Genomic DNA, 27,029 nt, shown 5'->3' with positions numbered 1-27,029 from the left:
GTGTGTAGAACCACACTTTAGAAGGAGGTGAATTATGTGTATTACAGTCACTACAGGAGGATTATTTACTAGTACTCCACAATTTTGACATTTGTACATGACTTGATTATAGTTATTCTACTAGTTTATAGTATCTTGTTGTAGGATGCTTGTAACACATTGACTGATTTCCATAAAAATGCTATCACTGATAAAAACAGAATCATATTTTAGGTTATAATAACACACCATTGTGTAAAACTGGTATAAAACGATATTACTTTTGATTATTTTACTACCTTTCACTAATAAGACTTCAATTACTTTAGATGTTTAACAATATTAATAATACAGGATGTGAACAGATTATTTTTTAGATTAGGGTATAGCTGCTTTTACAACGCCTAATAAATCATTTTGAGTATTTTCCACAACTGGGTTTAACATCAACTTCACAACCTTTATTTTGAAAGCACACCGGAAGTTAAAACGGCTGTACTGCTAGCTTTATGCTAACCTGTACGCAGCAGTGGCAGCTGTGTATTTCTCAACACTTGCTCTGATACCTGAACTAAAGTCAACCTGTACTTTCTGAACACAACCCCAGAAATATCGCCTGGATGTTAACAGTTAAGTAAACCTCCGTTTCTTTATGCTACGGGTTGTTAGATAACGCTTTCTGCCAACTAAATTACTTGCTAGCATTGTGGTATTTTTACATGTAAATGTCATGGAGAGCTAACTAACCATGTTTCTTAGTAATGATTAAAACCATGCATACTTTGTTGTTTTCACTTTTTATTATTTGTTTTACATTATATTTGTATATACCATTATAAAGTTATTAGCTGCATATAACGTCTAAAGTACCGCCAATGCTGTGAAACTACATCCAGATGTATTCAGTTTGTGTCATAATAATAGTGGCATGTTTTGCTCCTTCAATTTTTAGATCTTTATTATTTTAGGGAAATGCTTCCGGGTTTGTTGTTCTCAGCAACTACTTGTTCCTTGTGTGCGCCAGTGTGGGTGTGTCCCACTGTACAAACTGTACCCTTTTAGTCTCACGTTGAAGTTTACAGCATACATCCACATTTGAACTGGACCAAAAGTAGTGAGCAGACGGAAAACATTGTATTAATTTGTTATATTTTACAATAAAGTCGTTTGTTGTGTCCTCTCTTTAAAGTCATGGCTGTGTTTGACAACTACTCTGTGCTTTTGGAGCTCAAAGCGCTGCCTTACAAGGAGAAGAAGAAGCTGAAATCAGCCATCACAGACAATGGAGGAAACCTTTCCTTCGTGGTCAATAAACAGGTGTGATCACTTCCTATGCCGTCAGACTATGGTCTTTTCATTAAAACCTGAATATCCTCATCCAACATGATTAATGTAGACGCAGCTTGCATGTTTATACTGTGTCTTTGTGTTGCAATGTTCAAACTACAGTAACTTAAATCATATGCTCTCTGCCTACATTTCCCACAGTGCTCTCTGATAGTGACCAGTGATGTGTCCAACCTGAGCTCCAACAGGCTGCGGAGTATCCAAAAATACCAAACACCTGTGGTCGGGGTGGATTATGTATACATCTGTCTGGAGAAGGGAGTTCTTCTGCCTGTTGATGAATACAAGCTGGACATTTCCTCTCCCTCGCCTTTCTCTCCTCCTCTTCCTCTCTCCTCACCGAGGCGAAATCCAATATCACATCACGGTATTATCATTAGAGGCGGTAATTGTTAAAACAAAGCATGTATATTGGTGTATGCTAAGCACATGTTATATGCAACAAAACATTACATTTGAAACAGGATTAGAAAAATGGCTGCACAGAGCACTGATTCGTTTTTGGTGGTCAAATGTCACGTTCACTGTGATCTCACAAAACACTTTTTGGCTCTAATATGACAACTTCCCACACATGTCTTATCGGATAAAAGTATGAAACGATGGCATTTTATACAGACATGGATTCAGCTTGACTGGTTGGCAGATGCATAAAACCTTGATGCAGTAATTGTAGTTTTTTCAAATGTAGACACGATGTTTTAAACAACAAAAATGTCCTTTATTAGGTCACCTTTTAAAGTCCACATGAAGTAAAGATCCCAAAGTTTTTGTTCTACTTTATATCATGATTCCATGGGATCCTTGAAACTTTCAAATTAGCAAGAAAAATTAAGGCCTATAATCTTATAGCATCAGTTTAAGATAAAATAGAATCAGTTATTGCGGATTCTCACGTTACAGTATGATGTACTGCAGCTTCAGTGATCCCCATTGGACAATAACCTATTGTTACTGCAGCAGGAAATGGAAGTATCATGATGGTGAAGGCCAAAGACCCCTAACTCTGATATTTGGGAATGCACCTTATTTATGTGTTGGTCTATAAAGCTTTAAAATTACATTTGTGTTGTTTTAAAATGTTCAGAGTGTGCAGGGGTGGTTTTCGTGCACTGTATAAAATGTACAGAGATGCAGGACTGTAATATAACAATGATTACTTTTCCGCTTGTACTGCCTCTTCCGGGGACTAACTCAATCAGAATCATGACTCCACTGGTTCCAACACAATGATGACTCATGATTCCTCTGTCATTTATCTTCTCTCAGGGACAGATACAAGTCAGAGTTTATTGTTGATCAATCGCTGTGTCCACCCACTTCAGGTTCCACACTGACATATGGATATTTGGATTAACAAGTACAGTTGAGACTCAGTCAGCAGGTTTATCTTCATAGCAGCCTGTAAGTCAGAAAGAGGGTGTGTGTGTGTGTGTGCTTTAGAAATAACCCGCAACAGTGTTGTAAATCAAGAGCTTTGTGAAGTGTTTTTATAGGAATCCACATGTCACAACGCTTACTTAGCCTGTGTGTTTAAAGGCATACCAGTTCTAATGCCTTCATTGCAGAACAAGTCAAATGAGCTGTTTCGTTCATGTGTGTTTTCTTGTGTCTTCTGTATTTTAGTGTCCAAAGTACCATCGAGCAAAACCCCTCTTGAGCTTTCCAGGAGGGAAGAGACTTCAGGGAGGAGCGGAAACATCTTGGATAAGTTCAGGTGTGAACACAGATCCTCCTCAAGGAGTTTGTTATACAAACCCTTACGTGTTAGTGATGAAGCTGAAAATGACATAGAGTTAAATGTTTTTAATCAAACAGATGGTAAAGATTAAGTGGTACAGACATTGTGTGAGAGATGTAAATATGGGGTGACTTTTGCTACTGGTGAGGCCTTTATCAAGCTGATTGGTAACCTATTCCTGTCTCTCTTAGCAGCCCTTGCTCTTTCAGTCAAATACTTAAAAGATAGTAGTGCTACAGAGAGTAGCTTTGCACACTCACAGGCTCAACACATTTTTCCACCCGTGTATGCAGCACCGAGATTAATTGTTCTTCCTTTTAATCTATGTTCTTATCCATTTAAAATGCACTTGTTGCTGCTCACATGCTTTGTAACATGGTGGTAGAAAGAAATGGATGAAAAACACCACAAGAGGTCGGCATTTCTGCAAAAATGTGTAGTCCCTTATAACAATATGCATTGAATTCATCCTCATTTTCATTTTATTCCACAGAATTTATACTGAAACTGATATTACTCTTCCAAAGTACCCGGATCGTTTTCAAGTGGCCAAGTATTCTATCTTTGAAAAGGTAAAGCTCTAATTCCTTTCTAGCACATTTATACTGCTTCTACAGTAGTGCTAAACTGTGTGTTATTAACAGTGTACATTTCTCTCCAGATAAACAGCAGGACGTGGTGTGTGCTGGAGCTGCAGAGTTACAGAGGGGACACAGGATGCCGGTACCGTGTGGTCAGGTACTGGAAGGACGATATCGGAGCCAAGGTATGAAGTCTTTTGCATATCACTGCTTTCACTGAGGTAATAAATGACTTTATTCCCTGGTGAGAAATTGATTGAGCTTAAAATTGAAAACAAAAAGTAATTTCCATCATAATTTCATACACTGCTCACAATTCATATCACTGTTTTTATTCCTAAACTTCTTGCATTTCCTTCATTTTTTAAGCTGTTTGTAATAATGAAATCATTTACTGTTTCCCTAGAGATGCTAAAGGGTTGAAGTATTAGTGTTCAGCTGATATACATGTTATTTGACTAGTGGTTCTGTCTCTGTTATTCAGTCATTTGTTTAATGTTGCTTCCAAAACTCCCATATTAAAGTGCTAGACAGTTTTTTTTATCTGGCTTAATGACCCATTTATAATATGTTCTCCTTTATGTCTGGAATATGCTGTTTATTGTAATATGCTGTTAAAGTAAGCACTGAAGTTAATAGGTGTAAAGAAACCTGAAGAGACCACCGGCAGGGTAAACCTCAGTGAACCACAACAAATCAATTCCAGCGCACACCAGGGGACTGAGATGGAAGCTTATTTTATAACACGTCACATAATATTTAAAAAAGGAGCAAATCACTTTTACAGAGTACCATTAAAACAACATTTGGGACTCAAACCAGACTTCACTTATAGAGTAACTTGACTATTGGAAAGACAATAAAACACATGCCTCTGTTTGTGCTCACAGAAGGCTGCGGTGAGGGATATGCTGGTGTTCTTGTCCACCTCAGAGGAAGCTCTGGAGGTCTACAAGACCCTGAAAGAGACCCTGCAGGCTGATGGTCTGCAGCTGAGGAACAACACCCCCCCACAGGCCCCAGAACTCGGCTCCACCCCCCTCCAGCAGGTGGGACACACACCCTTCACTTTATTTAAACCTTTTGGAAATTGTCACGAGAAAAATAATAAATCTGCTGACAGTAAATAGAAGGATACTGTTCTGTTCCTCTTGTTTGCTGCAATGCATTGTGGGAACTGTAGTTTTATGCTAAGCTACATGTTAACATTCTGTAGTAACTGTATTTATTTCACAGCTAAATGTATTCTATCAGCGTGTGGTGGATATAATTAAATATGTTTTGTTTATCTGTACAATAATACATGCAATTCAATGAATTAACAACATTTCCTCTCAATATGCAACTTCACTAAACTATTTTACGGGAAAATATATATATATATTTTTAATAAATCCCAATAATAAACATGTCAGTACAAAGTACATTAGATAACTAATTGTCTTCATTTTTAAATACCTAACCTACATAAAATACAAAACTGGCTTTGGTTAAACATGTTTTAAAGACTCTGCTCTTCATATAAGCTTTACCGTAGGATCTGTTCACACTTTTGAATGGCACAGATGTTTCTAATATACACCAGTTGTATCTTAGTGAGGGTGAGACACAGCTTCTGGACATGTGTGTAGCTGAATCTAATGAGCTGTTGACTTGATTTGCATGTTCCTTGTTTTATTGACAGCTGCTGCTGGAGGAGAAGCTGAACACAGGAAGCTTATCGCAGGAAGTGGGAGTGTTTGTGGAGCTGCTGTGGACCGAGGCCCTGGGTTGCCTCGGCAACATCCTCACAGTTTCCATCGACAAGCTCAGCCTCAGTGATGTAAGATCTCTCTGCGGATCGTCCTGCTGTCAGAGTACTGAGAGGAACATCAGCAGCTCCATCAGCCTCATTTGTTTGACCTTCCCGGAAAGACAGTCTAATGATGAATCTCACTACAATTACTCTTGTCCTGTGTGTGTGTGTGTGTGTGTGTGTGTGTGTGTGTGTGTGTGTGTGTGTGTGTGTGTGTGTGTGTGTGTGTGTGTGTGTGTGTGTGTGTGTGTGTGTGTGTGTGTGTGTGTGTGTGTGTGTGTGTGTGTGTGTGTGTGTGTGTGTGTGTGTGTGTGTGTGTGTGTGTGTGTAGGTGAGCAGGGTGGAAGGCTTGTTGCTCCAGGCTCAGAGGAAGATGAAGAAGTTAGATTATAACGAGGTTGACTCTCTTATTGATGAGGTTTACACCCTTCTGCCGCACAAAGAGCCAAGCCCCTTTCCTCCCACTGCCAAGTTCATCTCTCAGAAACTGGATCTCTGTCAGGTAACACTGAACCCACAAACTTGCACATACACAAAGACATGTTTAAACAGCTAGAACTAAATAATTATTCATTGAAAGGCCACATGCTGTCTGTCGTCCCAAATATATGCCACGCAATAAATCTAGGTAGGTTTTGACTCTGTGGTGTGTTCAAAGACAAAGCAAAAAACCCTGTTGATGACAGAACTTTTACAATTATGTCCATGAAACACATATTAATGTATTCCTGGGTTGGTGATTCTTATGAACACTCAGAAGTACACAAAGAGTTGGCAGTTTAGATAAGAGTAAATTCTGTTTTCATTTGAGCGATTACACAACATAACAAAGCCTTTTAGTTCTTCAACATTTTAGGGTTTCATTAAACAGAAATGATACACATTGCAATTGTTTATATTCATATTTTCATTCGTTCCATTTATTGTAAAGTAATTAAAACCTCTGTTGTTATTAAATATTTGACCCAATTTGGTTTATTTAGTGTTAATCCACTCAAAAGTTTGGTCACATCATTGATTCACTATGCATCAAATGTTGGGTCTCTACTCATTATTGGTGGTCAGTGTGTTCACTGGAGCGTGGTCCGGAGTAAGGGGTGGTTTAACCTGCCTGCAGTCACCTGCTCACTTGGGTTTTTTTATAGACAGGGTGAAAACGGAAGCAACATTTTCTGTTGACCGCAAGTTTTTTACCACAATGTCTGCTACCATTGCCTAGTCATCACACTTCCACGTGCACTCGCCGTCCAGTCACAGTAACTGCTGGTGGATTGTATTTTCGGCTGTTTGTGGAAGAGGTGAAACGCAAGTATTAGAGAAGATTTGTTTGTGCCAATGTGTTGCTTCCGTTTTTGACTACCTACAGCCCCAGCAGCAAATGAGAAACATGAGTTGTTCAAACAAATACAAAGCATTCATTTTCATCCATAAACCCTATTTTCCTTCGTCTAGTTAATCCGAGACATTCTGAACGTGAGTGAAATGACCCTGAGGAGCCCCATGCCTTCCTGTCTGGGGAAGTACCGCGCTCTGAGGTGCGGCATTGAGGCGGTTCCCCCCGACACCCCCGAGTTTCAGGCTGTGACCTCCCTGCTGCAGGACAGGTAGCGTAACACCTCAGAAATACTTCTAAAAATCCTGGAGGAAGCCATTCAGTGATGCATCGCTTCCAAACCACAAACACACACATCTATTCACAAAGGGAGCTGCAGATATAAATCCCCATCAACTGTTATTTATGTTCCCATTTCAGGCCGTTTACAGTCACTAATCGGATCAAATATATGAGCATCTTGACGTAATTTAATAGTGAGGCTCATTCTGCTGGTTCTTCCCAAATGTAGCCATTTATTTGTATTAAAGGTCCATCGGCAACACAGAGGAGGAACATTATAGAATGAGCGCTGGGGGTGATGCCTCTCAGGCCGCCATTTTTATCAATTTCCTGTCTTATGTCAAATATATACAGAGTCTGCTCTAATTAAATCTATGAATAACACTGCATCTGCTTCGGAGGGTTTGGATCTCGAGCTCAGTAAAGAGACGGATGTAAAACATAGCTGGTTTTAAAGAATTATCCATGGCTTTATACATCAAACTCACAGCTCTCTTTGTCATGGCCTACCTTCTCTGATACCCTTTATTCTCCACTTTCAATTAAACACCACCCACTTCATTAAGTTAGATTTAAAACTGTTAAATTATAGACAACACTTTGGGCAAAATGTAAAAAAGAGCCCAGTCAATTTCCAGAAGAAGAGAGAGAGTTTGGGGGCATAGAAAGCAGTTTTAATATTAATTAGCCTTTCATCTTATCGAGACATAAAGGCTACAGATAATATGTGCTCACCAAAGGCTAATAGGGACCATACCATTCAGTCTAATTGTAAAAGAATATAAATGGTAATGGTGTGTGTACATAAAGAAGTAAAAGTCCTCTATGTGTATTTGTGTGTGTTTTAAACCCTAATGTGGCAAGAAGTGTCCATCCACCAACACCTACAGATTTGTTTTTAATATATAATGGGTTCTTTTGGGCTCTCACTTCCTATGTTCCCCTCCGTTATTTGCAGGAAGTTGCAGATCAAGAAGGTTCTGCGTGTCAGCCGAGGAGTGGAGCTCCAGACGTTTAAGAGTGAGTTTGGGAACGTTCAGCCCCTGCTGCACTCCTCCAGACCCAGCAACTTTGTGGGCGTCCTGTCTCGGTGAGATCAAATACAGACACAAACACACAGGCACGCACGCACACAGAAGGGAAGGTATAACCATGGAAACATTATAAATGATACTGTTCTGACTCTAAATAAGAAATCTGTTATGCTTTACTGGGCTCTTTGGCTATACATTTATTGTTGAGAGCAGTTTAGTTGGGATCCCCCTACTGGATTTATGGATAAATACTGTAAATCATAGACGATGTGCTGTGTGTGACGTGTTCGTTATAGTTCCTTTGTGCAACCAGTTCAAATTTGATCAGATTTTTGGTTCCTTTTCAAGAATAATGTGAACAATCTCAGCAAAACAAGCATTTCATGTAAATTGAGCGCTCAGTGGAGCGTTGCTTAAATAACGTGATGCTTAACTTGCTGACTTTTAACTACAGTATAACAATTTGACCCTCTCTTTAGTGGTCTGTTGCTGCCCCGGGTTGGAGTGGAGCATCATGGGATTGAGAGAACAGACGTGGGTTATCTGGGCAGTGGAATCTATTTTAGTGATTCAGTGAGGTAAGTAGAAAATCTGACATCATGCTGGTTATGTCATATAAAACTATATACTATACTTGAGTTGATTATCATTATCAAACTGAATGAAACGATTGCATCTAAAAGGGACTTTACTAATGAGCCTCTGTTCCTCATTTCCTCATACGGGAAACCACATGGCACTGATACACTCCTCTCCAGTAAGACTGTTTTCCACTCTCCACAGCACCAGTTTGAAATACTCCAATCCCAGCCAGACAGACGGCTCTCGGCTGCTGTTGGTGAGTGACGTGGCGTTGGGTCAGTGCGTGGACGTCCATAAGAAAGACCTCACACTGACCCAGGCTCCGGAGGGACACGACAGCGTGCACGGGGTTCGCCGCACCCCCAACACTCACTCTGAGTTTGTGGTAAGTGTGTTTTCATGCTGAAAGTGGAATAAAAGCTTGTACAGCTCAAATATGTTAAAATGAGGGGTTTTTTTACAATTAAAGTTTGTATTGAGGTTTTCAATGTGTTTCTTCCTGTTTTTGACCCTAAATAAAGACATCACGTTTTCTTTTGTTATTGTGGTTATACATGTTATATATAATGCTGTTGGGTTGCTGCTAGACTGCCCTGTTAATAATACAGAAGTTCTCTCTTTGTGTGCAGCAAGCAGAGAGCAATGATTTTAACAGCAGTCAAAATGTTGTTTGTGAAAGGCTTACGGCAAAAAAATATGAATTGAATCTAAAAGACTAAATCATGTTGTGACTTTCAGTACTGATAGCGTCTACCTTTTTATTACATTTTGACTTTTGGACGTTTTGAAGTTAGTGAGTATGTTCGAAGTCTGACACAATCCTTTCGCATTAACCACTGGAATATAATCGTACAAATAGTATTATTCTAAAATGTGAGCAATACAAATGTTTAGAAAACAACAGACATGCAAAATAAAAAGCTTTTTTGCATTTTGATTCCGATTGAGCATTCAAATGTCAACATTATGGATGAGTGTTTATTCGGTACAGCCCTTGACATGACTTATTCATTCTTGTTTAGAAATGACTCTGAAAAATGTTGTTTGTAAATCTAAAGATGAAGTTTAACTCCTGCCTGTGTACACTGTAACATATATCCTTGTGCTCCAGGACGATGAGTACGTGGTCTACAGTCCTGATCAGGTGAAGCTGAAGTATGTAGTGCAGTTCAGCATAGAGGGAGACGGACTGAAGGAGTTCAGTCCCACCATCAACATCTGCGCCGAGGCGGGACCGCCCTCTCAGGATCGAGATGAGAAGATAACAGAGAAACCGGACAATGGTATACTTCTCCTGAGGTTCAGCACTTTAATGTCTGTTGTAATCTGATGTACACACCCATAAGGTGTTTAGGTTCGATTTAATGGACAGGTCCGAAGGGGCATGAGATCCACAGAGTGTTTTGTCATTGAAAGGATCAATGTTTGTCCTCTATTGTTTTCATTACACGGCAATCCAAACAAGCACTGAGTGTGTCTTGGTTTCTGTGCAGATGATATGCTCACGCCGGATGAATTAGAAATCTTTGATAACCCTCTGGACAAACTGAAGGCCGGGCTGATGGACCGCTCAGGTCAGCAGCTCCCTCTGCAGACCGTCCATGTGAAGTGCAAACTGATCGATCTGCACTCTCAGGTAAAAACAGACATTGGTTGATTGATATAACCTCGTGAAATGCATCAGACTAACCTATGAGGATAGTTTTCTGGATCATGTCTCAAAAAACAAATATATATCTCACCACTAATTAAAATAATGTGATGCTTCCTATTTTCAGGTCATCATCTTCCAGAAATACACAAATCTGAGCTCTGTGCCCATCGAGGCAAAGTATGTCTTCCCCCTGGAGGATTCTGCAGCAGTGTGTGGATTTGAAGCTTTCATCAATGGGAAACATGTGGTGGGACAGGTAACCTAACTTTACTTTCCACATCACAGATTTTAGTCTTACCCTCTAGCATTGTTTTATTCGTTAGATCATGTCTTAATTATTTGTCTCTCTCTGTTTCTCAATCACGTCTAATTTACGTCTAGTTCCCAGACAAAGTTTTATGATATAAATGTATAGTGCGTGTCCCCAGCACATAGAAACTGCCGGATGCTAACTTGCATATGTTGGGGAATTTGCACAATTGCCATGAATTGCATGAATTATCATGTACCGAAAACAGTTCTTGGACAATGTTGGTGTGGGTATGGAGGTTATCAAGGATGTTGAATCAATTGCTACCACTTTTAGGATCAAAAATAGCAGTTTTGACTCCCCTAAAACTTTAAAATCTACACAAAAATCATCAAAATCAGACGACTGAGAGTACAAACATGGCCACTTTCTGGTTAAAACAGCCATTTTGATCCTGAAAATATATTCAACATCCTCAATTACCCTTAAAAACACTCCAAAATTGTCCAAATCGGCGAAGCCATTTATTAACTATTGTCTACAAATGCTAATTAATGCTCATTAATGCAACTTATGCTAATTGTGCAACTTACCAAACATATGCAAGTCGGCATCAGGCAGTTTCTATGAGCTGGGAACCCGTACTATACATTTTTATCTATCATTGGCGTACTTCCGGGTTCACAATAGGACTCTATCAGCTGGAAAATACACTATTTTATTATATTATGTCCAACAGCAAAACTCACCCACAAGTCAAATAAAAAATGTACTTTCTTTGTTAAAATTTCCCTTTGTGTATATCTCAGGTGAAGGAGAAAGAGACGGCACGCAAGGAGTACAAGCAGGCGATAAAGAAAGGACATGGAGCCTACCTCATGGACCAGGACGTCCCTGTATGTTCACCCTCTGCACCAAAACACATTTCATCATGCTCGTTTATCCCCATTAGCACTAGCATGAGCTTTGGCTTTCCTTCCTGGGGTCCTCACACACACAGTCAAACATACACAAAACAAAACAAACCAAACACACAGACATAGTTCAGTTATACTTTGTGGTACTTTTGACCTTTGAAATGTACTTTTCCTGAATGATATGGACCCCCCAATGAATTTCAGCTGACCACAGCTCTCTAAATGACTGTTTTCAGTTTTTTGATCAACAGTATTATCAGTATAGCTTCATGAAGAGACACGGGACTCTCCCAAATTCTCTGATAAGTAACAATTATATCTACAAGCCTAAACTATTCCAACCTTATATGTCATTTGGCATTGCAGAAGGCTCTAGAAACTACAATACCCATGAGCCCCAGTCACCGTTGTTATAGGGAACAATCCAGTAAGATGGGAAAATCTGAGTTTTGGCAAATTTCCAAACATTTTTTGATTCATTTGTGTACAAACGCAGCCCCATTTATACTAAATTCAGCCAAAATGTATAATACATTTTAGAAATGTCTATCTCCCAATACCGTTAAGTACACACCTTGTTTATTCTACTCTGTATTAACCGATTTTAATTACTGTATTTGAGTAAAATGTATAAAAATGCAACCTTTTTCCCTCCAGAGGTGATTCAAATAGTTATTTCCCACTTTCTAACTCTAACTCCTACACTCTTTGCTCTTTGCAGGATGTGTTCACCATCAGTGTGGGCAATCTGCCGCCCAACGCGACCGTCCTCATTAAAGTCACGTTTGTGTCTGAGCTGATCGTCACTGACGGGATGATTATCTTCTACCTCCGTAGTAATGTGGCTCCGTGGCAGGAGAGTGCGGCGCTCAACCAGACCACACAGGTACAGGGAGGTCCAAAAAAAGACACCAACAACATTACTCCACAAAGTAACGTCATAATCTAAATGTTGGGGCCTTAAAAGAGCGAAACAGCAACAAAGAAAACCATATATTGCACACTAATATTGTGCAATGTTTCTTCTTCCCCTTTTCTGTGGCTTAAAAGCATTACATGTGTAACATATATAACTTCCCTGGAGTTTGTGGTTTTAAGAGTCTTCATTCATGAAGCTATCGTATACATCTGCATTAACCATTCCTCACTGTAGAGATAGAAATCTGTGGTGTTTTTATTTTTGCAGTTTTGCCAGTGGTCGCTTGTGTTCTTCTAACTTACATATGTGACACATTAAAAACTACTGTTCATGTTCTTTGTTTGTTGTGCATTGCTCAACAGGTCACTGTGGAGAAGGTGTGTGTGAAAGATGAGGCGAGGTGAGCTGTGTTTTGTATTTTGACATTTTTTATACACTTCATTTTAATCCTTCCATTTGACACCTTCTTTTGGGCTGTGTGACAAAGCACTTGATCCATTAACTTGTTGATCCACAAATATCGATGCATCAATGACACGTTTTTGGTCTCTTGGACAGAAAAATATGTTACCTTTCACTGATTTCTGTAATGTGCTTCACATTAAAGGCTTTGTGCAATGTGTTGTTTCTTTCTCAGAGAGTTCACCCTGGACATGTCAATCGAGATGCCAAATGAGATCACAGAGCTGCGGTGCACGAGTCATAAAGTCAAGATTAAGGTAATGTGGGTGTTTTACATTTAGTCATTGTTACACAGCAGTCAGCTGTCTTCTATCTGTGGTCCTCCACACATCAAGACATTCTACAAATAGTGTTCATTCTTCTGAAGAGATAGGACTTGATACTTTTGCAAATAAAGCATGTAGAGGGTGTGGCTCAGTGAGTCAGTGCGCTGATCTTTGGATCAGGAGAGCAATGGTTCAAACCTCTACTGCAGTCAGCATGTTGCTCTGACCCCTGTAGGAATTGTCCAGAGTAGGGAGTTTATGTAATCACGCTTTTGGTGCAAACCTCTAACAAGTAACATGTAATGAAATGCAGACAAAAGTGTACCAAAAATATGTAAAATGCCTTAATACTTAGCCTTACATTGCACAATCTTATGTAATTCTACTAATGGTCAATAAAGCAGAGATTTCAACAATATCTTGATTTAGCTGAATTATTTCCATCTAAAAATACAAGAGATCTGATTAATTAAGCTTCAATAAAGTGACTTTTTATCATTTCAAAAGATGTTTTGTTTATGTCTGCCAATTAGACTGCATACATTTGTCATTATGAGGTTTTTTACACTCAATATTTGAGTCGTCTATACTATGTTTGATAGTAGAATCCATAAAAGGATTTCTTCATAGTCTTCATGTGTCTCCTTTTTTTCTTTTGTGTGTGTTTGTGTGTAATTCCCACAGAAAACAGACTGTAAGGCGGTGTTGAGCATGTTGCCAGGACAGGCCCTGGGCCCGGATGGTTTCCTTCTGTCAGTCACTCTGTTGGAGCTCCACCTGCCCAGGATGTGGGTGGAGAAACACCCCGACAAGGACAGCCAGGTCTGCATGTCTGTCCATCTGCACGTCTTCCTCTCTCTCTGTTTCTTTCTTTAAACATCTGTCACTTTCTCCTCTTAGGCCAGCATGTTAGTCTTCTATCCAGACTTTGAAGTGAACTCCGATCCAGAATCTGATGAACTCGTCCTGCTGCTGGACACGTCAGAGTCCATGAAGGGAGAATCTCTCACCTTGGCCCGTAAAATCGCCCTGATGGTCCTCAGAGAACTGGATATCAACTCCAAACTCAATGTCATTTTATTTGGCACAGGTCAGTCTGACCGTAGATTGATTTTGTGTAAATATATGTAAAACTATCTCACCATTAAAGAGTAAGCTAAAAGTAATTAGACTACATAAAATAAATGAAAGAGTTTGTTTGTATTAAAACTGCAAGGCACAATCCATGACACTGCTCTGGTTTTGATGATCTGTTATTTACTCCGAAGTCAACTCCTATTTTACATGAACGTTTCATCTTTTTAAACCAAACTCAGTTCCTAGTTCAAATCTGTTCAACCAATATCTCAAAGATTTTAGCAAAAGTGTAATGGCTTTTCTTTCTGTGTTTTTGTCTGTCAGATCACAAGGACGCTTTCCTCTCAGCACGGCCGCGCATTGAAGCTGAACAGGAAGCAGAGACATTTATCAAGGTGAGTCTTCTGATTTATAATTTACTGTAGTTGTTTTTGTTCATTAATATGAATAACTTGCCACCTCAAATGACCTACCTAATCACTGTACTGTGATAACATATATCCAGTATACTACACTTGAGTTTTCCACCATGAAAGGAACTTGGTCCTCTGACACAAGGACTCGATAAACTTGGTTGTTTCTTACGATATATTTCTCATAACTGTAAAATAAAACAGGAAACGATGGTGAAAAGTACTGCTTTAGCTAAATCAGTCTGTGTAAGATGAATTTCTTATTTTAGACATACAGAATCATACTAGATTTTGAAAGACAACTAATCATTGAGGAGACTTTAAAGTAACTCTCAGAACATACTAGAAGTACGTTCACTGAACAAAAATGTTTTCTCCTATTCTTCATGAGCTGAAATCAAAGATCTAAGACTTTTTCTATGTAGACAAAAGGACTTTTTCTCTCAAATATTGTTAACAAATGTTTCTAAATCTGTGTTAGAGAGCACACAATCCATATAAAGATGCTGATCTATGTGAAGGAGGTGTGTTGCACTGGCAACAGACAAGCAGTAAAAACACACCACTTTTTATACGGACGGGTTCTTCTTTCAGAAAGGAGAATACTCTTCTGCTTTTTATGGGGTTATGAATCACTCCCATGTTCCACTACAAATGCTACGTTTGTTTGCCATGATCCTAAGTGACAACGTAAACAATCATACATTGGGTAATAAGTTATTAAGCGCAACGGAGTTAAAGCTATATAGTGCTTAAGAGTTAGGTCATAAAAGAGTATTGCGCTGTTTGTTTAGCAGCCCGGTGGCCGGGGTAGAAGCTGTTCTTGAGTCTGTTTGTCTAAACAATATGACATGAATGCATCATGTGCCCGTGTGGCCTGAAAGCTCTCTTCCTCCTCTCCCTCCCGTCAGCTCTCCCCTCCAGTAGGGGGCAGCACTGAGTTGTGGAGACCCCTGCGAGCCCTCAGCCTGCTGCCTCCGTCCCGCGGCGTCAGGAACCTGCTGCTGCTGTCGGACGGACACATCCAGAACGCAGAGCTCACCCTGCAGCTGCTCAGAGACAACGCCAAGCACAGCCGCCTCTTCACCTGCGGCCTCAGGTCTCAAAGGGTCATAGGTCACTAGGGGGAGGGGGGTTTTCCACGTTGAGGGGTTCTTCTAAAAGTGTAGGGAATGTCACGCTCCCTCATAACCACGACAGAGGGACGAGTTGAAAACAGAACATTTTATATTCAGCATTGCCTTGCTTCTTTTTCATAGCAGACATTTTAAAGTAGTTTTTTCTTTTTCTTCTTTTGTAATTTCAGCGCGACAGCCAATCGGCACATGCTCAGAGCCCTGGCTCAGGTCGGGGGCGGAGCCTTTGAATTCTTCGACACAAAACCCAAACACAATAGATGGATGAATAAGGTAGGACTGGCAAGCTTTCATTAATAAATACAATCAGACAGTATTCAGTAGTTGGATTATTTTACTTTAATTCTTATGTTTAATTGTTATATATGATGCGTTAAAAATAATATATATTATTTTATTTGTTTTTATACAAATAATAATTTCACTTTATTTAATTTTGGACTTAACTGTCCATTAATTATTTCGGATTATGATTATGTAACAGATGTGTCTCTCTAAGCTTTGTAATTCAACACATTATTGGGCTTTTTTACCTTCATATGAACCCAATGTAAAACATGAGTTCTTATCTGATGATCGTGTTGAACGTAGTATTTCCCAAGAGGCTCTTTCCAGTCCTAACACAGGGTTTTGTCTAAAGCGGGTAACAGGCCTCTTACTTTCGGGGCGTGCCTTCATAACAAAACCAGAAAATGTTAAACTGAAGCCAGAAAATAATATTTCTGTTCGCTAAAAAACTGTAAAATGACTCCAAAAATATGAAGATGGTGTCAAGCAGAGCGTCAGACGGCAGAGACAGCTTTGTTTTAACCGGGATCCAAATAAATACTGTAGGGGATGGACGTCCGGTCGGTCTGCCGGTGGACGAGTGGCAGACAGGAAGAAAGTACTATTTCCGCTCCGCTCTAATGCAGAGGCTTCCAAACTACGGCCTGGGGGCCAAATGCGGCCCGCAGGCCATTTTGAATCGGCCCTCAGCAAATTCTAAAAGTATAATGCAATATGGCCCACAAATTAAACTTTGCTTGTCTTGTAATGGGCTTCTCAAATATATGTTCAGATATATTAATGAGCCTAATTTTCAAATAAATTCAGTCATTTAGAATTCAAAACATTTTCTAACAAATCAATAACTTATTTCTATAAGAAGCTTGAAATGTAACCGTCATATTTACTCTTATTACAAACAATCTGAGGCTTGTGTTTTAAGGAATGAGCTGCCAACAAAATAAAGGAAACCCTAAAGACAGACGGGATGTAAAAACCATTTGAAAGTATCGCGCATTGATCACCTACATTTGATTTGTTTTGCTAACTTATAACTTAACTTTTGAGGCAATATTCACCTCTATAAGTGGCCCAGCTCTCCGTATATTGTTCTGTATTTGGCCCTCGGTGAAAAAAGTTTGGACCCCCCTGCTCTAATGCATTATTTTCACCAGAAAGTGGGCAGGGCTGTTTTGGTTCTCATACTATATTCTTCTAGGAAAACCACTGCTAACACTGTCTAACGTTATAAAATGGGCCAACACACTTTCACATCAAGTAAAACATATTCTGTTTCTACATTTGTTAACCCTTTGATTTGGGCGGCAGATTTTGTCTCAGCTGAATCGCATGGCGTCTCCCAGCTGCAGTTCAGTGTCAGTGAAGTGGCAGCAGTTCAACCTGACAGCGCCCCCTCCTGTTCAAGCTCCCAAGCAGCTCCATGCTCTGTTCAACGACTGCCACACCCTGGTGTACGGCTTTGTGCCGCACTGCACTCAGGTAATACACACCTGGAAACAGCTTGATTACATTTTTCTCGCAGGTATTATTATATTTTTAAAATGAATACATATATTTGGTATTTATTATTTACCTTGCTTACCCTCTAACATATCACAATGTCCAAGAAGTCAATGTGTGATTTAAATACCTTTTTTTCTTTGCACAATACTCACTGATATAAACACAAAATATTTGAAAAGCTTGAATATTATCCAGCATCTTTTCCTGATAAATGACTCAAATAATTACTTATCACAGGCCACCCTGCTCGGAAATCTCAACGGTCAGGAGCTCCAAACCATGGTGTCAACCAGTGAGCTGCAGAAGACTAGAGGCACAGTAAGAACATTCACATACACACACACAAACACACACACACACACACACACACACACACACACACTCAACACTCTCCAGTGCCTGCTGTATTTCCTTCCACTATCCGTTACATGTTTTGTGTTCTTCAACACATCCTCTAAATCCATGAATCCTTAATAACAGCTGATGAAACGGTTTGTTTACTAAAAAAATATAAAACTGTAACACTATCTGACATATTGCCCTCCTCCTAACTAGGGTACCCTGCAGACACTGAAGCAGGTCGGTTTTGGTTATGGATTATGACGTGTATTTATGTGTGTGTTCAGTTTCTTCACAAGCTCACTGCGAGGGCCCTCATAAGGGATTACGAAGACGGAAGCCTGGATACCAATGAAGCCGAACATGAGGTGTGTGTGGTGTCTGTCTGTCTGTCTGTCTGTCTGCCTGTCTGTCTGTCTGTCTGTCTGTCTGTCTGTCTGTCTGTCTGTCTGTCTGTCTGTCTGTCTGTCTGTCTGTCTGCCTGTCTGCCTGTCTGTCTGTCTGTCGGTCTGTCTGTCTCTGTGTGTGTGTTCAGTATAAAGAAACCCCCATTGCCTTAGACGTGTAGTGCCAGCTCCCGGTGTTCAACTGGATCTTTACTTTTGTTGTTTCAGGGAAAGAAGGCGGAGCTGAAGCACTTCGTCATCGAGTTAAGCAAAGAGTTCTCCATCCTGTCTCAGTTCACCAGCTTTGTGGCCATCGAGGAAAGGGTTTGTTAAATGAAAAACATTATCCTTTTTTACCTTTCCACCCAAGATTTGAAGGTTTTGTAGCTCCCAACAATCTCATCTACCTTGTTTTAGGACTCAGGACAACCAGAGGAAGGCTTTACAGACATCCCAAAGCTGATCGCCGAGGAAGATGTGGACATCCTCCCCTACATGGGCTGGATTTCTCCTCAGGACAGTGAAGAGAGCGACTTTGGGGATGATAGTGATGAGATCTCCGAATACTATATGGTGAAATCACATTGTGTAATCAGGGGACAAGAAAAGAGCAACTTCACTTGTTAGGATTTACTAATTGACAATGTCCTTTCTGCATTCATCTCTCCGTTGTAGGGTATGGAGTTTCGTGGAGCGTCCATCAATCTAGAAAAGTGTCTGATCGAAGGAGAGTCTGAAGCTGAGTCTGAGGAGTCTGAAGATAAGGATGACTATGAGGATGACGATGCAGATGAATATGAGTGTAAAAGCCTATTCCAAATGAAGGTAATGTTGCATTTACTATAACCATGATCTCACAGAATAGTATGTTTTCTTTTTGTCATTTCAAGATGCCCTAAAATCCCAAACTTCCCTCCATAGGGAGTTTCTGTGAAAAATAAAGCAATTTTTTTTTTTACATTTAAGCATGTAAGCATGTCACAGTAGAGGCACAAAATACAAATAGGAGCCTGAAAATGAGGATAACATGTCCTCTTTAATAGATAACACTTTGATGAGTTGCATTTGTCTCCCTTTGTATGATAGGGGACTTATTCCCATAAAATAGCTGCTTCACATTTACTATTTTAAAGCGACAACAAATGCCTCTCCTCCAGATGAGCTGTTATGTGCATTGACTGTGTTAAAATGAAACAAACATACCACTTGACAGGTTAACTAATGAATCCTTCATTTCATTACGTGAAATAATAATGTTATCATGGAGGCAGGACAATGCAATGCTGCTCCATTAATTTTCCATATTGCTACTGTTAGTCATTGACCAAAGGTTGCTTGGTTAAATGTAAATGAATATTGATCTATATGCGCATGAAAAAGTAAAAGCAGTCCAGTTTATAATTGCCTTTGTTTCTGTGTGTTTTACCAGGAGGTCTTTTCCTTAAAAATGAATAAAGCAGGAAAGGCTGTTTTGGAAGGAAATGACTTTCAAGGGCCTCAATTCGATGACATTTCCATTCCTCGTCCTCAAAGTGGTTTTTCATCCCCCTTAGTCTGTCCTCCTCCTCCTCCTCGTCGTCTTCGTCCTTCAAGCGCCTCATTTGATCCTCAACCGCTGCTCCAACAAACACAACAGGCCCAAAGGTCTCTTTTCGGTCGGGCTCAAGGTGTAATGGATTTCAGCAGCACCATTTCAATGCAAGCTAGAAATACTTCAGTTGAGTGGATGCGGGTGACGGAGGTGCCTTCTACCGCTTTTTGTCCAGGTCCTCCCCATCGTGAAAACTTGTGTCTCGATGAGGCCAGGCCAGCTCAGGTCAGTGAGCCACGGGACAGACAAGCTTTTGGGGAATTTGACGACTGCCTAGATTTATGCTGCTCTTTAGATATAGCTGATGTAGAGAAATTAGCTGCATTTCAGCCAGTAGGGTCTTTATTCTCCACAGCTCCAATATTTAGTCCAAGGCCATTTTCTGCGAAGTTGAGGGGATTTGGAAGTGTCAGGGGCTATGTGCCTGAAGAGGAACCTCTTATACAACATCAGCAAATGAAAGCTCCCCATCCAGTTCCACTTGATGAAGCAGCAGATGTAAGGCAACAGGGGCACATGTATATAGCAGATGCAATGCTTGAAGCAGATGATGAACCACTAGGTTTATCTGCTTGGAAAGCACGGGTCGTGAAGAAGTCGTCGAAGAAGAGGAGGCACCATCTTTTAAGTTCTTACAGCTTGTGTGAATCAGCTGATCAACAATTTGAGTGAGTCACAAACGTTTACTTTTTAAGATAAGCGCAGCAATCAATCTGCATGTTTACTGAGGATTATTTTTGTAAACCCTCTGATTATGTGCATATGCATGTAGAAAAAAGAGACGGTCAGCATATGTGTGTGTATTTATCTTTACATTCTTTGATTTATGTGTGTGTTTTTGAATACACAACTTCCAGTCTTCTCTAAGAGTGTCTTATTGTGATCATGTGGTTTCAGGATGAAGCAGGCAGATCCTGAAGCACTGAAGCGCAGATGGACAGAGATCTTCCAAATGCAGCATCCAGTAAGAAATTATCCCAATATACGTATTCTGGCGTGCTCAGGTGCCTAAATTAAACTTTATACACTGCCCGGCCTAAAAAAAGGTCACCAGCCTGTGTGGGGGCAGTGCTATGATCTGGGGTTGCTGCAGTTGGTCTGGTCTAGGTTCAGCAATGTGTCCAAAGAATGAGGTCAGCTGACTACCTGAATATACTGAAGGACCAGGTTATTCCATCAGTGGATTTTTTCTTCCCTGATGGCACGGGCATGTTCCAAGGTGACAATGCCAGGATCCATCGGGCTCAAACTGTGAAAGAGTGGTTCAGGGAGCATGAGACATCATTTACACACATGGATTGGCCACCACAGAGTCCAGACCTGAACCCGATGGAGAATCTTTGGGATGTGCTGGAGAAGACTTTGCGCAGTTGTCCTTATCTCCCGTCACCAGTACAAGATCTTAGAGAAAAAATAATGCAAGACAGAAATAAATGTTGTGACGTTGCAGAAGCTCATGGAAACGATGCCACAGCGAATGCGTGCCGTAATCAAAGCTAAAGGCGGTCCAATGAATATTAGAGTGTGTGACCTTTTTTTTGGCCAGGCAGTGTAATATCCTGCTGACAGGTTAAAAAGACAGCTCTTAGAATGGTTTATCAATTCTTATCCTTTGATCATTTCTTGGTGAAACCCATTTGGGATCATTATTTGTCAGAGAGGCTTTTAAAGCAATTGAGATGCTTTTAAAAGTACTAAAACCAAACTGTGGAAATTCTCCACTCCTAGTCATGCATTCAAAGCCTTACTTAAGTAAAAGTATGTCAAATCTATCAGTAAAAAGCATTAATTAATCATAAGTCAAATGTTTCCACAAAATATGCAGTATCATCAGTGAGTGTTTTACTATTATATGGGTTTTTTTGGGATGTATTTCCTGCAGGAGGTTATGTGTTAAGTGCAGCTCCTTTACATACAAGTGTAATATAAAGCAATTCATTATGAGTATAAGATCATGTTTGTAGCTTTGTTGCTGTCCCTCTGAACCCACACACCCTATGTGATCGTACATTTTTCTGTCATTATTTATTCACCTTAAATAATAGGAAGTAGGTGAATTGTTTTCAACACATAAAGGGAACTCCTATCCTTAATTGGATTATCACAAACACATCCTGAGATGCATGGTCTTAAATTGGATAGGAAGGGAATTAAAATATGTGATCTGAAATGTATCGGTGCATGGTCAAGGTCAAAGTTGAGGTACTTTTAATAAACGTAAATACAGTACTGGAGTAAATGCACTTTGTTTAGTTTTACTACTTTTTTGCACTACAATGCATCCATTTTCAATAAGTCGCTTTTGTCAGTACCTTTTTTTTTTTAGCTGTCACTTTAACCATGTCAGGGTTAGGAATGCAAGCCCAAGAGGAGTACACAACAGGGGAGGCAGATGTGGGAGGTTTAACAAAAACTGAGGTCTATATGAAAAATAAAAGCTGTTACTAAATAAATACAAACACTACAGGGGAAGGGAAGGTTAAACAAATAGAAAAGGAGCAAACAAAAAACTAGAAACAAACCGGGAAGATGTAGAAGAAACAGGAGGGCAGATGAGGGAAATCCTGAACATGCCGACAGAGAACAGGAACCAACATCTAGGTAGATAGATAGATAGAATCGGAGGATGAAACCCTCTTTATTAGTCACATACATGCACACAGCAGAGCACACACAGTGAAATTGGTCCTCTGCATTTAACCCATCCTAGTACTAGGAGCAGTGGGCAGCTATCGTGCAGCGCCCGGGGAGCAATGGGGAGGGGGGGATTGGAGGTGTCCGGTGCCTTGCTCAAGGGCTCCTCAGCAGGGCCTAGGAGGTGAACTGGGACCTCTCCAAGTAGCAGTCCACTTTCCATATTTCAAGTCTGTTCGGGGACTTGAACCGGCGACCCTACGATTCCCAGTACCCATTCCCCTACTGACTGAGCCACTGCTGGACTACGAACACCAGAGAACACTAGGGAAAAGCAAGACTAAATACACACAAGGGTAATACAATACACAGCCGGGGAGGGGAGGTGAAGCACAGGGGGGGCAGGTGAGCACAATGAGACCATCAGGCAGGGAAAACACAGGAAGTAAGAAACCAGGAGAAAATAAGTGTCAAAAAATAGTAATTAATCCCCCCTTTTTAAAGGCAATGAACATTTGTATTTGTGTTTGTGTTGCAGGAGGGTTACTGGCAGTTAACCACAGAACTGGGAGAGCTGATCAGTTTGGATGTGGACCTCTTCGCCAATGTGTTCCTGAAAAACAAAGGCATCCACTCTCTGGGTGAGGACTCCTGAACACCGATTCGCCTTTAGAGTGGGAAGAGATTAGTCATTTTAAAATGAACCACATCTTTCTGTGGCTAAAAGATTAGGTTTATACCGTGGAGATAGAAGTATCATTCATCATCATTTTTAAAGTTTAATGTAACCTTCCAAGCACTATTATATTAACCAATCAGACGAGAATTTCCTATCTGTTAAATCATTAAGATGAGTTTAACAATGCTCTGTGAATGACCAAACCTCTTTCCTTGTCAAATTGTAAGATAAAAACACCTTGATGCAAAATATAACTGCTCTCTTTGGGGTTATATTTAATGTAAAATCAGTATTCAAAGTAAGACATTTGCTAGATCCATCACCAGTGGATGTATTCAAGATAAATAACCTCAAAGCTGCCACATTTTATCTATTTGAGTGTGTGAAACTCAGGTTGTCGTGCCACAGCTCTGGTTTTTAGAGACCTGAATCAAAAGCCACATTTTCCAACTTGTCGCCACAAATATATGTCATGATAGTTTGGATTTTATGTGTCCAGGGTTTGAGATTCTGCTTCACAATGGAGATGTAAGAGATGTTTTTGTGGGCCTCCAAAGTGGAAAAAATACCCTTAAGTCATACAGATATCCCAGCCATGATTTTTCCCACCAATGTTAAAAGGTCTGTGTGTGTTGTGTAGGTGTGACGGCCCATAAAGACATCCTGAGGCTGGTGGCGACTCTGCTGGTTCTGCAGCTGATGAGAGAGGAGAAGATCGAGGAGGGCAAACTGCTCCGCACCCTCTTCTGCCTGCACGACTCCCCTCTGCTCAGGTCTGTCCAAAACTGAATGGAACAACATGAAGATCTTGAAACAAATAAATAAAAACAATAGCTTGAAGGCTCAAACTGCAGGCAAAATACAAAGTCGAAAAGAGGAACTGTAACGGGAAGAGAAACACATCACTGCACAGCACGTATTTCTAGTATATATTAAAGCTTAAAATGCCCATTGACCTCTAAAACACTTGGATCTCTTTTGCAATATATTCAATAGATTTTGTGAGCCTAGCTGGCAACCAGTTCTCATATCCACCTTCTTTTTTTCTCGTCCAGGCCTGAGCGCTGGGAGGAGATGAAGAGGGCGGTGGACTGGGTCTGCTGGGCGGACCGGCAGTACCCGTGTATCTACAGCCGCCTGGAGTTTGGATTGAGCTGGGAGTCGTCCACCCGCCAGCTGCTGGGCTTCGAAGGCCTCCCTCCCTCCTCCCCTCTCAAGGGGCTGAACCTGCAGAAGGCCGTCCCCCAGGTCCTGTGCCACTGAGCAGCATAGTGAGAGGGAAGCTCAAACCACTTTGCCTTTTTAAGGGGATTATATAATCTATGTTTCTTTTGATCACGTATAGCCCTTTTATTGTCGGTGTGTTGATGTGCACATAAACAGGTAGATAAAATTGACTTTCTGCAGATCTGATTTCTTAAACTTCCTGAATATAAGAAGCAGTTTGCTTAGAGCCAATGTCTACATAGCACCTTTTCTGCACGTCAGCATCTTTTTTACAATTTATTTTCCAAAAAGCCTGTTCGTTAGAGCAGATCTGCCGGTGAGTGTGTGGCTTTTATCACCATACACACATCATCCTCCTCACTGTAAGGCTGTCACACTGAAGCTGTGAGGCTCAAACGTACAAAATGTGAGAACAAGCATGTTCCTGTTTGTTCTCATAGTAAAAAAAAAAAACTTAACAATGTCAAACAAATACATACACCAACAGTTAAGTGAACCAAAGGGGGGAGGCTAGTCTGTCATTCAACCATTGTGATGCATAGTCCAGACACAGTCCTTATTCGGGAAAAGGGGATTTGAACGCTAGTCCACACCAACGCCTTCAGATAGAGAAAGCATCAGTGTGACCTCTCTCGAAGGGTTTCGATGACTAGCAGTGTATCTGCATGTTGTAATCATCCCATAAGAAATGAGTCAGACTTTGAAAAGCTTAGTAATTAGCTTTGGTTTCTATTTCTTCTAAATGTTTCACTGGTTAGCTGAGTAACAGCTGTCAGACGTGTTAATAAAATAAGGAAGCAGTGCTTAAAAAGGGTCCGTTTCTCGGAAAGATCTTTGGCTGGCGTGTTCAATGTATGTGTTGCTTCTCTGAGTAACCTTCTACAAGTGATGGCTTTTTGTCTTGTGTTTCATGTATAACTGCCTTTAAGCACCTTTGATTATTTGAGTGTAGGATTAAGGATCTTCTATCACAGTATATGCAGTTTTTAATCATGGTAGCAGTATAAATTAGGCTGCTGTAAATTCAATAAAGAAGTGGATTAAAATAACCTGATTGTGGAGTAAATCCTCTTTTTCTTGAAACAACTGCCTCTCAAGAGACATCACATTTAAAATCTCACATCAGAAAAAATCTGGACGTTTTTAAGATGAAACGGTACAAATAAGTTTGACTCTGAAATAAATATCAGATCAAAAGACTTCGGTCAACATACAAATCCTGCAAGTTTTTAGAAATATAACTTTTTCTGAACATTACTAAGACAGACACCTAAAATAAAGATGGTGGGTGTATTGCATGTTTTCTTTGACGTCAACACATGGCTGATGTCAGACAAAAAGCAGCTTTAACACTTTCCATTTTCTTCTCAAAGGGAAGAAAACTTCCCTGGAAGTTAGTTTTGAAATGATGTGAACTTTGTATGTTTATGATCAGCACACAGAGTAGTTCAGAGGAAAGAAATAACACAAAGTAACTTGAGTTAGGTAATTAGTTCATCAAGTGTGTGTGTGTGTTTATGTAATCGTGAACAAAAATAAAATCTTTCAAAAGTTCACTTCATTGGTTTTCTTGTGTTTATCAGCATTCATGTAAGATCCCTGCTTCCGTTGCAATGTCAGCTAACACTCTTTTAAAGTTGTCGAAGACAGATTTACAGGATCGGTACATTTTGAATATTATTAAACTTATTAAGACAATATATTGCTATATTTAACACAATGGATTTGATTATCACACTAACAGTATTTCTCTCTTAAACTGTTGTGTCAATGTGCTTTTGTCAGGGTGGGGGAAATAGGACCCAAGTGCAATAAAGGTAATCCAAAAGGTTTCAACAAAAAGCGAGCTTTAATCTAAAAAAGCTGATTACAATTAAACAAGAAAGAACTTAACATATACAACAGGGGAGCATGACTGAGACAAACATGGAGAGAACAAGAAATGAGATACAGGCCATGGGGAAAGCAACGACGAATGAACAAGGAGTAAAAGGAAAGACAAGACTGAATACACAGAAGGGTAATAATAATAATAATAACTTAAACTTGTATAGCGCCTTTCATGGTACCCAAGGTTGCTTTACAAATAGGGAGGAGAAAAGGGGAGTGGGGGTTAGGGATCAAAGGACTTGTCCCCAGAAGTTCACAATCTGGTGCGGGGAGTGGCCAGCAGGTCCCTGTCAGAGGACCGCAGGGAACGTGACTGAGTGTAAGGGTGGAGGAGATCTGTGAGGTATTGTGGTGAGAGTCCATGGAGAGATTTGTAGGTGATGCGTGACCTGACTGGCAACCAGTGGAGCTGTTGGAGGATGGGAGTGATATGCTGCCAGGGCTTTGTGTGGGTTAGAACCCTGGCAGCTGAGTTCTGGATGTACTGGAGTCTGCTAAGGGCCTTGGTGGGCAGTCCAGACAGGACACCGTTGCAGTAGTCCAGGCGGGAGGCGATAAAGGCATGGATGAGTGTCTCTGTGACTAAATGCGTGAGAGGGTAATCACAGGACAGGACACTGCTGCGGAGGGGAGGAGAAACACAAGTGCAACACGTGATCACAATGAGACAATCAGACACAGGAGGGCAATGACAGGAAGTGACACCAGACAAGACACAAGGAGG

At 40.4% G+C, this 27,029-nt stretch overlaps 1 protein-coding gene across 2 annotated transcripts; it reads left to right on the top strand.

The window, feature by feature from the left end:
* Nucleotides 1-491: 491 nt before the first annotated feature.
* Nucleotides 492-25,971, top strand: parp4 (poly (ADP-ribose) polymerase family, member 4). Of its 2 annotated transcripts, none has more exons than XM_063887466.1 (36): nt 492-608; nt 1,169-1,296; nt 1,468-1,693; nt 2,953-3,043; nt 3,561-3,639; nt 3,729-3,833; nt 4,539-4,697; nt 5,333-5,470; nt 5,775-5,945; nt 6,896-7,047; nt 8,017-8,148; nt 8,572-8,670; nt 8,876-9,059; nt 9,786-9,957; nt 10,168-10,310; nt 10,453-10,584; nt 11,388-11,474; nt 12,217-12,381; nt 12,777-12,814; nt 13,052-13,133; nt 13,827-13,964; nt 14,043-14,232; nt 14,544-14,614; nt 15,544-15,731; nt 15,939-16,041; nt 17,365-17,535; nt 17,797-17,877; nt 18,186-18,266; nt 18,513-18,608; nt 18,702-18,857; nt 18,960-19,109; nt 19,714-20,543; nt 20,773-20,839; nt 23,048-23,150; nt 23,829-23,961; nt 24,244-25,971. In XM_063887466.1, the coding sequence occupies exons 2-36, from the start codon at nt 1,171-1,173 to the stop codon at nt 24,449-24,451; spliced, it is 5,247 nt and encodes a 1,748-aa protein (XP_063743536.1). In that variant the 5' UTR covers nt 492-608; nt 1,169-1,170; the 3' UTR covers nt 24,452-25,971. The 2 variants fall into 2 exon arrangements, with proteins under 2 accessions (XP_063743536.1, XP_063743535.1); XM_063887465.1 differs by having other exon boundaries at nt 1,468-1,711.
* The last annotated feature ends 1,058 nt before the right edge of the window (nt 25,972-27,029 follow it).

Source organism: Eleginops maclovinus, chromosome 7, assembly GCF_036324505.1.
Source record: "Eleginops maclovinus isolate JMC-PN-2008 ecotype Puerto Natales chromosome 7, JC_Emac_rtc_rv5, whole genome shotgun sequence".
Classification (NCBI taxonomy): Eukaryota; Metazoa; Chordata; class Actinopteri; order Perciformes; family Eleginopidae; genus Eleginops; species Eleginops maclovinus.
This window is presented reverse-complemented; position numbering and strand designations above follow the sequence as displayed.